At 43.8% G+C, this 13,727-nt stretch overlaps 1 protein-coding gene across 2 annotated transcripts; it reads left to right on the forward strand.

Moving 5' to 3' along the window:
- Positions 1-1,802: 1,802 nt before the first annotated feature.
- On the forward strand, positions 1,803-13,525 carry fam83fb (family with sequence similarity 83 member Fb). Of its 2 annotated transcripts, XM_060047443.1 has the most exons (6): positions 1,803-2,802; positions 6,398-6,565; positions 8,690-8,811; positions 9,296-10,017; positions 11,953-12,030; positions 12,836-13,525. In XM_060047443.1, the coding sequence occupies exons 1-6, from the start codon at positions 2,329-2,331 to the stop codon at positions 12,877-12,879; spliced, it is 1,608 nt and encodes a 535-aa protein (XP_059903426.1). In that variant the 5' UTR covers positions 1,803-2,328; the 3' UTR covers positions 12,880-13,525. The 2 variants fall into 2 exon arrangements, with proteins under 2 accessions (XP_059903426.1, XP_059903427.1); XM_060047444.1 differs by lacking the exon at positions 11,953-12,030.
- The last annotated feature ends 202 nt before the right edge of the window (positions 13,526-13,727 follow it).

A 13,727-nucleotide genomic window follows, 5' to 3' on the forward strand; every position in this document is an offset into this window, starting at 1 on the left:
AAATAAATCAAATTGTACCCCCCAGTAGTGTACAGCTCATTATTGATGGCAGCGTGAGATGCTTCAACTACTCATTTGAAGTTTGTGTTTGGGGCAGTATCTAAGTCTTCTTTTAGTGGTTGCTGTCTGTTTGTGTGATTCATCTTATTGCTGCTGTGACAGTGTAATATTTCTCTTAATCCGCTTATGGCAGCTGACATGAGAATCTACTATGTACCTTTTTGGTTGTTTGACATTAAATTGAAATATCAGGTTCGGTTGTTGAAGCAAACAGACCCAAACAAGGTAGCTGTTAGGCCTGGGAATCTGTGGCTGCAGCCTGGAATGTTTAATGAATAGCCCTGTATACGAAAGTATGAATCATGAGGAAAATAGCCACGAATCGATTCATCTTTTATTCTGATTATGCATTTAAGCCCTTGATATCATGATATCGCTGATCAAAAACATAAGTGCATTTTGGGTCCCTGTGTGTCGTTAAGCAGCAGATCTACTTTTCCCTAGGTGTAGTGAACCTCAGTAGGGGTTGCAAATGCAACCCCATCTTAGCTCCTCTCCCTGCACCCAGGTGCAGATAAAAGGGCCAAGATGGCTGAATTCAGCCTCTGTTGGTTACCTGGTGTAGGGTCCCCGTTTTTTAACAGTTTTGTGTTCCCATTTGATTTGAACTTCTATTAATTAGAGTCTCTTGTTTTTTAGGATCCCCTGCTGCTTTTTTGTATGGTTTTAGTAGTTCTGTTTTAGCTGTGCTGTTTTGTTTTGGTTTTGTTTTGTTTTTGTTTTGGTTTTGTTTTGTTTTGGTTTCGGTTTTGTTTTGGTTCTGTTTTTCTATTTTGTTTTGATTGCTTTAGTTCAGTTTGCTTTTGTGTTATTTCCCCTTTTTCTGTTTCATTTTTTGACCATTGGGTTGCTGGGTTAAATAACACCTGTTTTGCTGTTTGGTTTGGTTTTGCTCCAGTTTTCTTTATTTAGTTATTATTGTAATAAAATAAACAGTTGTCCTTATTATTCCTGTAATATCATAGTTTAATTTTCTTTGTTCTATATTTCCTGGGGTGTAATTCCCCAGGTGGCGTTGTCGGTCGGTCCCTCTTTTATTAACCCCCTCCCCCCGTTCATATTGACTTTTACACTGAGCTCCGCCACATTTTGGCGTTGTCGGTCCCTCTTCAGTTATTTCCCCCTCCCCCCGTTCATATTGACTTTTACAATGAGCCCCGCCATAGGCGTTCTTGGCACGCAATTTATGTGAGCACCACAGAGAGAGTGAATGTTCAGTGAGAGTGAACATTGCACTCTATGAACGTGCATTTGTCAAAGCCTTTGAAAGTAATCTATCGTTAATCAAACCGCAAGTATGCTTTGGGTCCTCTCTGTGTCATCAAGAAAAAATACTTCACACTACTTGGAACGCACACTTTTGTGTGAGATCAAATAAAAGCGTACGATCCAACAAGCATGTTGGAGAATTATGTATGACAACAGGGGGCAGTATTTCATCTTGTAAAACTACTGTTGATACAGAAACTCAGTTCCAAACTGACTCCAACAGTCCCGTTGGAGTGGAGCCAGAGAGGGGTTCGGCATATGATAAGAAATGCATAGGCCTACCCAATGGAGATAAAACAGGAGCAGGCTACTCTTCCACCACTGTTGGTTTAACATTTTTAGGGCATGATGGGCCTATAGCCTCACTTGTTGCTTCAAATTCCTCCTCTGAAGGAGAAGGAACGTTTTCAATGACGTAGGCCTATCTTGTAAGACGTCCCTTTCCCCCCCAAAAAAAGGACATCTACCCGAGCGCAACCCTATAGTGTTCCTCGAAATATAAGCATGTTCTTACATGATGCTTTGAATTCATTTTATGCAGCTAAAGATCGTAGTTTATCTTTCGACTAGTTAGCTCTTCCTTCAAACAGATACCTAGCTTTTCCATATTATATTATCATCTGGTTAATATTAGAATAGCCTACCTTCTAATCAGAAATATGTCTACAGGATAGGACCGTGGCCCTAACAAGTCTTGGGGCTAGTTCAACAGAACTGCCTTTAGGACTTTGGTTTTCCAGGTCTGACCGGAAGAATTTCAACATTGTTATGAAAATCGGTATGATTAACGACCATTTAACAATCTGAAGGGAATGAGTGTTTGGAAACTCCCTCTTGGTCTCTCACCGCCCCGGCGCTACACCAGGTAGGCTACACTAGGCTTTCACTTTGGACGCGACGTCATTCGGATCACAGATGTGACCGCGGCTTCATACCCCAAACAAACAGAGTTTGTCCTTTCAACCCGAGGAGGACTCCCGCATTGGGCTGGTGACAGCCATGGCCGAGTCCCAGCTCATGTGTATGGAAGACGGCCAGATCCGTCCTGCGGTCCCGGAGAACAAGCCGGAGTTTTACTACAGCGAGGCTCAACGCGCCGCTGTTGAGGAGCTCCTGAAGAACGGAGACGGGGCTTTTAAAACTCGACTGAAGGAAGACAAGGTCAATGACTTTTTGTCCGCGCGGGAGGTTAAGTATTTGCTCGCCAATTTTAAAGACAACACTTTAGAAAATGCCGACGCTCAAAGTACAGCGTCCCCCGCAAAGGCGGAGGGTTCCAGCGGGGATTCGGGGCTCCACTCAACGTATTGGCCCCAGATGTCTGACACCAACGTACCGCCGTTGGACATTGGCTGGCCCAGCGGTGGATTTTTCCGAGGAGTGACCAGAGTAGCGGTGCACACGCACCCACCCAAAGATAATGGACCGCACATCAAGGAGGTTGTACGCCGAATGATCCAGGAAGCCAGCAAGGTGCAGGCGCATTTGAAATTTTCACCCAAAAATGTGCCTAACTGGAATGTAAACCGCATTGTATGCAATGTATGTGTGAGTGTGTGAGTTTGGGGATGATGTGTGCAAAGCAAAAGTGAAAACACTGTTGAACACACCTGTTCAACATTCATTTGAGTAGGCCTGATGGGTTATTTCCTTATCACCTTGTGTGTGTGTGTGTGTGTGTGTGTGTGTGTGTGTGTGTGTGTGTGTGTGTGTGTGTGTGTGTGTGTGTGTGTGTGTGTGTGTGTGTGTGTGTGTGTGTGTGTGTGTGTGTGTCCGATGTGTGTGTGTGTGTGTGTCACCTTATCACCGTGTGTGTGTGTGTGTGTGTGTGTGTGTGTGTGTGTGTGTGTGTGTGTGTGTGTGTGTGTGTGTGTGTGTGTGTGTGTGTGTGTGTGTGTGCTTGCGCACGTGTGCTTACGTGCGTGTGAGAGACATGGAGAGAGAGATGAGTTGGTTATGATATGTCCTTACCGTCCCTGTTTGGTTGAATTAGTTACAGGTGCCGTCAGCAAAGTTTATAGGCGCGCCGCGCCTATAAACTTAGTGAGTGCTGTCGATCTGTCGTGATTTGACCCTTCAAAGGCTCTACTGGAACGCACAGGAGCTAAAGATAAGTAGGTCACCGGTTTAGAAACACAGTCAAATGATTCACTTAAATTAATAAAACTAAGCAGTTGTTGGATACAGCTTAATGCAAATCATTAATTAAGTGACTTTGAAGGAACCCCCCCAGGCCTATAATGAATCCGGTTGCACCACCTTCACTTCTGTGAAACCAAGAATATGCCTTGGACGGTCGGGGAAACATGCCTTACACAGCAGTAGCCTACACAGAGAAAGGGAGAGGGGCCTGCCGGCCAGCCGTTGTCCTTGGCAACCCATGCTCACAGACCAGTAGGGTCCCGTCCAGCTGACTCACTTGTTCCTGCTCAATCACTGGTAGCTGTTGAAAGACTGCGCCTCCCTCTTTCCAAACATGGCACAGTTTTCCCAAAGGTTAATCACTCACTCTTTCCCCTCTTTAATCCCTTCGCAGCTGCCCATTAGTCCATTGTTTTGGTCTTCTGCTTGACTCGGTTTATGCCTTTTTTGTCATCTTACAAAAAACTTGAATGCTATTTTAAGAATCTATTATTATCATTTTTATAACCCTTTTATAACCTTTCTTAAGACATCTTACATAATAAGACATGATATGCACACAAAGCTAAATATCAAAAAAAATATATATATTACAACTTTTAAAAGCGGAACAGTCGAGGAACAAAGAGGGTCAGGTCGCGCAGGAGAGTTTAATGTTCAAAGTAATTAAAGTATTTCTTTTTTACATGAATTGCTGCCTTTCCCATAACATTCCTTTTTGGATACCCTCGTTATCATTTGTTTAATCCTCTCCTATTGCTATTGCTTTGTTATCTTCAGACACGGCACGCCCAAGTCTCAACGTCAGCAGGTTACAACTGCTAATCTATTTTATTGCTGTTGATTATGGGCTATTCCTGTGGTTTATTATGGGGCTACCACTCACCATGTGCAATGTGCATTCTCATTCTCAAGTTATTTCCATGTCCAGAGGTTGAGCTGGCTGGGAATGTTCGTCAAGATAAGTTCAGTGTGTGTGTGTGTGTGTGTGTGTGTGTGTGTGTGTGTGTGTGTGTGTGTGTGTGTGTGTGTGTGTGTGTGTGTGTGTGTGTGTGTGTGTGTGTGTGTGTGTGTGTGTGTGTGTGTGTGTGTGTGTGTGTGTGTGTGTCCGATGTGTGTGTGTGTCCGATGTGTGTCTGTCTGTGTGAGTGTCATACGTTTATGTATGTGTCCTTTACCAGTCTGTATTTATCGCTTAACACGATTCCATGCCATGAAAACTAAAGCTGAGGTGCTTCTCATAAACACACACACAAACAAATATACCCACACAAATACACACACACAAACACGTCAGACATAAAGCAGCCGGATGAACCAGTTCCGTGCCTGGTTTCATTGTATGCGTGTCCGGATTGTTTTACGATTTTTTTTGTCACGGTAGGTATAGCAACTAGGTTCAGTGAATGTTTGCAGTTATGCATGTATTTGTGCGTCTCAAAACAGATTGGTGGGTACATTTTATGTAAAAGTCAGTCCAAAAATTATACAATACAAAACACACCACTAGATTCATAAAACAAGCATTTTGCGGACCACTCTTACAGCGTTGATGCACCCGCTTTAAGTGTGTGTGTGTGTGTGTGTGTGTGTGTGTGTGTGTGTGTGTGTGTGTGTGTGTGTGTGTGTGTGTGTGTGTGTGTGTGTGTGTGTGTGTGTGTGTGTGTGTACTGTGTGTGTGTGTGTGTGTGTGTGTGTGTGTGTGTGTGTGTGTGTGTGTGTACTGTGTGTGTGTGTCTGTGTGTGTGTGTGTGTGTGTGTGTAAGAGAGTTTAGGAACAAGAAGAGACGGACGGCGTGATACTTTTAAACTTCTGTGTCTTGACTCAAGTCACATCTTGTATTTGGCTGATACAAAACAGCAGAAGTTGCACTCAGCACATTCCTAGCTCAGGGTTCTGGGAAAACTCAAACAATGGGCCTAGTTTGTATGCTATACTACAAGCACACTTTTTCCTCCAGTTTATTACTCAGACCCCTTTGGACTGTCTGGGGGTCTCTGCCACTGAATGTTGTTGTTTTTACGAGGATAGACTTCTCGTACCTTTCCTCTTTCCTAAGAGTTGAGGTATTGAGTCGTACAACCCTCTGAGTCTGTTGTATTTTGCTTTTTGTTGTTCATGTTTCAGTTCAGCGTTGCCTGCAATCCTAACTCACAGCAAAAGGATAAACACATCATTGTGTTTACTTTGTTGAAATGCAGCCAAGATATGTCTCTCCTCCTCTGCTCTGAATCTTTAGGGCTAATGGTGTCTTTGTGGTGCTGTCAGTCCAGAGAGTTAAGGCTTGTTCTGCTGTGGTCGCTGGAAAATACCTCTTAGATTAAACACTATTCGTAGTGTTTGCCTATTGAGTAGGCTAACTTTAAAGAAAGTTAACCATTGTGAATACAGTGAAGAAAGTTGGCATTCCCTCCACTGACGGGAACTTTGTTTTGTGATTTGTTCTTCGTTCAAGTTGTGTTGACTGAGGTTGTGAGAGAGAGGGAATGAGTTGTTTGACTGCATGCTCTGTTTGCACGTGTGGGGTCCAGTAAAGACACAGTCTGTAACATTTCAACTAGCTCGTAGCCTAAAATAATATAAATAATATTGAATGAATTTTCAATAGAATCATATCCTATAACTTTTATTTTCTAAAAATAACCCCTTTTACCCCTCCCACTCATGCCATCCAGCCGGCCGAGCTAACTCACGGCACACAGTGAGGAACATTGTCTTTGTGTTTAATGAATTCTGAAAATGTCTCCCATTTGCATGGCGGTGGATATCACTACATTCAAAGCCCTTCAAATTCCATCAGAGTACATATCCCACGCCCTTTAGGCCAACTTGCATGAGGCGTGAAATAATTGTTTTACCCCTCAGTCCATTTTGCCTGCTTCCTTTATTTACCCTAGCCTGTACCTGTGTGATGTTCATTGACAGGTGGTTGCCATAGTGATGGACCTGCTGACGGACCTGCACATCCTGCAGGACCTGATGGAGGCGGCGTCTCGGCGCTCCGTCCCCGTCTACATCCTGCTGGACGCTAGCGGCATGCCTCACTTCCTGGACATGTGCTGCAGGCTGCAGATGGGATCACAGCACCTGCGGGTTGGTGGACTGTCTGTACTCCCTATGCGTGATCGGTAACATTACCTATAGATGACATACACATTACCTCTACTGCCCATACATGATCGGTTACATTACCTATAGATTACATACATTATCTATACTGCCCATACATGATCGGTTACATTACCTATAGATTACATATACATTATCTATACTGCCCATACGTTAGCTGTTACATTACCTATAGATTACATATACATTATCTACTGCCCATACGTTAGCTGTTACATTACCTATAGATTACATATACATTATCTACTGCCCATACGTTAGCTGTTACATTACCTATAGATTACATACATTATCTATACTGCCCATACATGATCGGTTACATTACCTATAGATTACATATACATTATCTATACTGCCCATACGTTAGCTGTTACATTACCTATAGATTACATATACATTATCTACTGCCCATACGTTAGCTGTTACATTACCTATAGATTACATATACATTATCTATACTGCCCATACGTTAGCTGTTACATTACCTATAGATTACATATACATTATCTATACTGCCCATACGTTAGCTGTTACATTACCTATAGATTACATATACATTACCTATACTGCCAATACATTACCTATAGATTATATGAACATTACCAAAAGTACCATACATGACTTATCTACATTATTTACTTTAGTTGTGCGTGTCGGGTGTGGGTTTTGATCCGTCCTCCGTTACCAGCGTGTAGCACCCACCTAGGTCATGTGACAGGACAGATTCCCAAGCTCCGTCCTCAGGGATTGGGTTAATAAGACAGGCCAGAGCCATAGCACCCCATACTGGCCCACCAACACAACTAATCATCCAGGGGTGGGCTATGACCACTCAGCTTCAAGAGAAGCCAGTATTTCCACTCAGGAGGACACAGAGCTGGCTAACTTTCGAGACCTGTTTGATACCTGGAGGTTACCCATTGTACATACAGTATACATTACCTGTATATTACCTACAGATAAATATATATTACCTATAATGCATACCGTAGAAATACATGGCCAGTTACATTTCCTGAACATGACCTTGAGATTACATAGACATTTATGCCGCTTTTCCACTGCATGGTACCAGCTCGACACGACTCGACTCGACTCAGCTCGCATTTTTTGCGTTTCCACCGCGAAAACATGGTATCTGGTACCTGAAGTGGCTGCTTTTTTTAGTACCGCCTCGCTCTAGGTTCCAAGCGAGCTGAGCCGATGCTAAAAGGTGACGTCGGCAGACGGCCAGCCACTGATTGGCCAGAGAGTGTGACGAAGTCACGAGAGCGACATGGCAACCATGCTGGTAACAGCCATAGCAGCGCCGCAGCCAACATATTCCACTTCTTAAACTTCTTCAACATGCCAGCTAATAATAGTAATGCGATCGATGTCCTCCATTGTTGTTATGTGGGTTCTGTCCATGTGTGGGTTGCGTAGGTGTTGTTTGCGTCGCGTACAAAAATACGTCACGGCCCTTTCGCGCAGCCGACCCCGCCCACATCCAGGAGGTACTATTTGCGGTGGAAAAACGACCCGTGCTGCTACCGTGTCGAGTCGTGTCGAGTCGAGTCGAGTCGAGTCGAGTCGAGTCGAGCTACATGTGCGGTGGAAAAGCGGCATTAGTATAATACATACAGTATGCATCACCTACACGTGAGCTGTGCTACATTTACATGACATGAACATATTACCTTTTGCATTGCCTGTTATATGTATAAATTACGTTGTCATTACATTACAGTGCATTATCTATAACATCTTCTCCTTTGACATACAGTATATCTAACTATATACTATATACATTACATAATCACAAAACCTTTACATTACCTGTACAAGTTACCATATACTATGAATTTACTGTACATTAACTAGAGTATCTACACATTTAAGTACTCTACTTTACATATACAGTAGATACATGACATAAAATAAGATGATGCTTATGTATTGATTATACATGATTACCTATACATTGAATAATTCAGAAAACTGAATGGACAATGTTAAATAGGGTATTTTGATTTGTACAAAAGTCTTATGGTAGCTATAGCTGAACTAATAACTTATGATAACTTATATGTTATGTTATGTCTCCAGAACATCCGCTGCAGAACTCTACATGGGTGGGGGCTGACCATGTCCTGCGGTACGCTCCCTGGCACGCTCTCCAACAAGTACATGCTAGTGGACGGGGATAAGGTGGTGTTCGGCTCGTACAGGTAACACATGGGAGTGGCCACGTGCATGTATGGCTGTGTGTGGTTATCTTAATGTGTGCATGTATGACTACGTGCTTGTGGGGTTTTGTCTGCTTGGGTGTGTGTTCGACTGTGAAATTGTGTGTGCACGATTGACTGTGTCTGATGGTTGGTTTGTGTTTGTGTGGGTGGGTGTTTGTGTTTTCGTGGGCATGCGCAAATGTGCATTCGGTAGTGTGTGTGCATGACTGTGTGTAGTTGTACGAATGTGTACTTATATGACCGGGTGTGTGTGTTTGGGTCTATGTGTGTGCGTTTGATTGGAAGTTGTCTTTGTACGTTTGACTGTGTGTGATGTGATGGTTTGTTTGCGTGGGCATGACTGTGTGTGTGTGTGTGTGTGTGTGTGTGTGTGTGTGTGTGTGTGTGTGTGTGTGTGTGTGTGTGCGTACACTCCTGTTTGCGTGCCTGTTCTGATCCCAGACCTCCGTGCCCCTCCCTCCAGCTACGCCTGGAGCTGCTCCCGCATCGACCGCAACATGATCACGGTGATGACGGGTCAGGTGGTGGAGGCCTTCGACCGGGATTTCCGCGAGCTCTACGCCATCTCGGCCCTGCTGGACCTCTACAAGGAGCTCAACGTGGCCCGGCCCTCGGACAAGGTGCCGCCCCCCAGGCCCAAGGTGGCCCCCAAGCGCCCGCCCATCCCCGTCACCACCTCCCGCTTCCAGATGAGCCTGGACCGCTCACGCAACAACGCCCTCCAGGTGCCCGCGCACAAGTACCACAACCCCAAGTACCTGCTGGCGCTGGGGGGCATGGCGCCGCCCGCACGCTCCCTCCACGACTTCCTGGCCACCAGCGAGATGGCCCAGAACATGGAGATGGACCCGGGCAGACCCCGGACGACGAGCAGCGTGCGGCTGGACCACCTGTCCCCGCTGCCCTCGGATGGGCCCCTCGATGACCCCATGGAGGTCTTCGGGGGGGACGAGCCCACCCGGAAGCTCACCCTGAAGCAGAAGTGGAAGAGCAGGTTGTCCAGCAGCAACAAGGCCGAGGGCGGGGCCAGTGGGGGAGGTAGCCGGGAGCCGTCGCCAACGCCGACGGAGGATCAGTCGGGCGGGGCTGGGGCCAAGGCTAAATCCAAGTGGAGTTGGTGGAAGAAGAAGCCCCCCAAGAGTGAGTCCACACAGACCATCAACGCCACCACGCCAGATAATCAAAGTAAGTCCCCAGCCTAGAGCTGTGCAATTAATAAAGCATTTATCGTGATTTCGATGTTTGGTCAAACTAATATAATCAAGTTTCAAATATATATAAATATATATACAAAAATGTATATATAAACTTAGAACAAAAAGTAAGGAAATTTGTGTTTGGCTGATTATTTCTCTGTGGTAACAATGCTTTTTGGCAATAAATCTTATACCGTTGGAAAGCCTGTTTAGTTCCCTTTCAAATGGTGCCCCATTTGTAAGGAGCATGAATTTGTGGGATGAGTAGCAGCGAGTATTTGGGTTGCGCCCATGAAAAATGTGCCAAATCTTTTCTGCCCTTGCCAAACAGGTTATTTTGCTGTTGCTATTGACACTTGTTTTGAGCTTCTGGTAAGCCCAGGTGCTGCCAATCAGGTGCCTGTTTGGCACCTGATTGGGCAACTTCAAGCTGGTGTTCCGCAAAACCAAGTTGCGGCATTATTTGGAGTGAGCCCTAGTTACCCTCTCCAAAGTGAAGGCCAAGTACCATATAACAGGGGATGTCCAAGACAGGACGCGAAGTGGGCGTCCCAAGAAGACAACACCCTAAGAAGACCGTTTCATCACCCTGTCAGCACGTAGGCTGTCTTTTACAGATTTGCACTCAAGGTTTGCAGGACGATATGGCCGACGACTCTCTGCCCAGACAATCCGGAACAGACTACACGCAGCCAATCTCCGGTCTCATATGGCTGCCAGGAGTCCTGCCATGACTGCCCCTCACCGTCCTGACCTCAACCCCATTGAAAACTTGTAGGATCAGCTTGGGTGTGCTGTTCGTGCCAGAGTGCCCAACACAACCACGTTGGCTGACTTGCGACAAATCCTGGTTGAAGAATGGGATGCCCTCCCACAGCAGTGTGTGACCAGGCTGGTGACCAGCATGAGGAGGAGGTGCCAGGCTGTTGTGGCTGTGTATGGTTCTTCCACACGCTACTGAGGCTCCTGTTTGTGAAATGAATAAATTGTTAATTTGCCAATATGTCTTGTTTCTTCAAACTTCAATTATCCAATCCACCAAACACCAAACGAGTCATAAGCTGTTTGGCATTGGCAGAGAAGATTTGGCACATTTTTCATGGTCGCAACCCACAGACTCCGCTCTGCTGCTCATCCCACAAGTGCATGTTCCTTACAAATGGGGCACCATTTGAAAGGGAACTCTACACGCTTTCCAACGGTATAAGATTTATTGCCAAAAAGAATTGTTACCACAGAGAAATAATCAACCAAACACAAATTTCCTTACTTTTTGTGCTAAGTTTATCTATATTTATTTTCTATTTTATTTTTAGCATTCTTTTCTGCTTGAACATTTTCTATTTTTCTATTTTTTTTAAGGGGAAATTAAAAAGTTCTCCGTTACAACTTTTTTTAAGAGAAATGCTGGAAAAAAATTGACAAAAAAAAATAATAATAATAATAATCGTGATTATGATTTTTTTCCATAATCGAGTAGCCCTACCCCAGCCTTTTGAAGTGATTCAGGTCGAAGCCTTGAAGCAGGGGTATAAATGGTTTATCAACCAATGAACAAGGATTCCCTAAAACAGTAACGTAGCTAAAGGCGAGTGGAGGGAGTGCTAATGCTGGCGCGTTAGTTTGCACCACGATGTTCATGTCTTCCCCAAGAAAGGGAAATCGTGGTCACAAAATTTTAAAGAAAGAATTTATAGAGAATAAAAGAAAGCTGAGGGAAACAACTGCTAACTTATTTTCTCAAAAAAATAAGTTAGGAGAAAAAAAAGCAAAATTGCAATATATACCAGTAAACGGCATAATACAGTGTTCTGCATTATACCGACAACGTCATATGACATTATATCTATCCATTAAATGAATGACCTAGGAAATAAATAAAATACCTAGCAAAGATTAACATCATGACAAACATGGCCCTTAGTTTCAGAGACAGCCACAGGGAGTGGAGCAGCGGCAGGTCCCTCCTCATCTCCTGATGTTACTGAGGAGGGAAGGAAAGGTGAGCTCATATGGTGGCTGGTGGTGGCAACTATTAGTTAATCCAAGTAATCATTTGTAGCACTTTAAACTGAAATGAGCTTAACAACACTAACATCAAGTAGCCTGTTACATTGTATGTAAGGCTATCAGCAGGTTAAGAGGCTAATATCAATCATGTATGCGTCATGCTTGTAGAGGGCTCTGTTCTTGTAGCAGATAGTGAGCTAAAAGATGTGATAGATGACGTTGGGGGTGAAGGGGGTAAGGGGAATGAAGGCTGCTCTAAGGGTGAAGAGAAGGGGAAGAATGTGAGCACTGCAGAACAGCATTTTCCAGAGGACCCAGGACTATGGCCAGAGAAGCTTGCTGATCATCAGAGAGACACAATTGTTTGCAGACTGGCTAGTAAATGTGCAGAAAAGAACCAGACGTGACCAAAATGGCACTCAAAGATATGGAATGCAAACCATTCCCAAATGATCTTCAGTATGTAAAGTCAGCCAATGTGCATGAGGAATTTCAATAAAAACAAATAAAGACATTCATGGGTCAAGAGAGGAAGAGGGCCCTCGGAGACTACACGGACTACACGGATAATATGTTCATAGGCTTTGAACTGTGTCAAATTATAAAGAAAAAACGCAACAAATGATGAAGGAAACTCCCCTTTGACAGATTTGGATCATGAAAGTACTTATATTCTACTTTTTGTTTTAACATTGCAAATAAGTACTTATAGATGACCTTTTCTCAGAATTGATTCCCTCACTCCCTCCATGTGTTTGATTATTCATTCGTCCCGTTCTCTGTTCCTTTGGTCCCAGGTCGGAAGAGCCGAAGGTCCAAAGTGTCCTGTGCCCAGTCGTGACCCGGTGCTACACAGTCAGGTCGCAAAGGTGGCCACATGGATATGTATGGTTGTCTTCTGAACACCACCTCACCCTCAAAAATGTGGAACGCCATGAGCACTTCGAAGAACAAGGAAAAATAGCTAAAACTGGTACAATTAGTAGTTTACAGAAATACCCATGAAATGCTTGTTCACCCAAATAACACTGATACTTATTTATTTTGTTTACATGCTTGTCCTTAGTGAGCAGGTAGGAAATAGGATACTTACAGGTACAAATGGGAAATTGGGGTTCAAACTCCTAACCTTTCAGCTCAGTATCAAATACCCTAACCAAGACTGTCCTCCTAACAGTTAACTTTATTGGATGCGACAGTATCCATTCTGTAGCCTAGCTTGTCCTGTTGTCTGAAAGTATGCTGCTTCAGAACATACTTGTGCTAGATAAAACTATAACCTAGCAGACCACATATAATTTACAATGTCCTACAACAACGAGGGGTTTGGATAGCTAATCATGTGTGGTAGGCCTAGGTCATCGTTCTGTTCTACGTGTGTGTGTGTGTGTCTGTGTGTGTCTGACATCTATTTGGAAGAGAATTACTTTCTTTTTTTATTTTGTTGGATTTCAAATTCTCATTGCATATTTTCACTAAAAGTTTTGAATAAAGAGAGAATAATGTCTGCACTTGACTAGATTTAACTGGGTATATTATAGATCCTGAAAAAAACTAAATGCATGAATGGACATGAGCTGACATTTCTCAAGACTGAAGCATAATCTAGAGGATGGAGAAAACATTAATCAAATCTATATGTAATATAATATGTAGTATCATTATGCAGTGATTGGTAATTGCTTTTCT

This window comes from Gadus macrocephalus, chromosome 3 (genome assembly GCF_031168955.1).
Source record: "Gadus macrocephalus chromosome 3, ASM3116895v1".
Taxonomy (NCBI): Eukaryota; Metazoa; Chordata; class Actinopteri; order Gadiformes; family Gadidae; genus Gadus; species Gadus macrocephalus.

What these genes read in the sequence shown, in the direction of transcription:
- fam83fb (XM_060047443.1), top strand. Translation starts at nt 2,329, where the DNA reads ATGGCCGAGTCCCAGCTCATGTGTATGGAAGACGGCCAGATCCGTCCT. An exon ending in CACCACGCCAGATAATCAAA is followed by an intron (nt 10,018 to 11,952) that starts GTAAGTCCCCAG and finishes CATGGCCCTTAG; the next exon opens with TTTCAGAGACAGCCACAGGG. An exon ending in TACTGAGGAGGGAAGGAAAG is followed by an intron (nt 12,031 to 12,835) that starts GTGAGCTCATAT and finishes CTTTGGTCCCAG; the next exon opens with GTCGGAAGAGCCGAAGGTCC.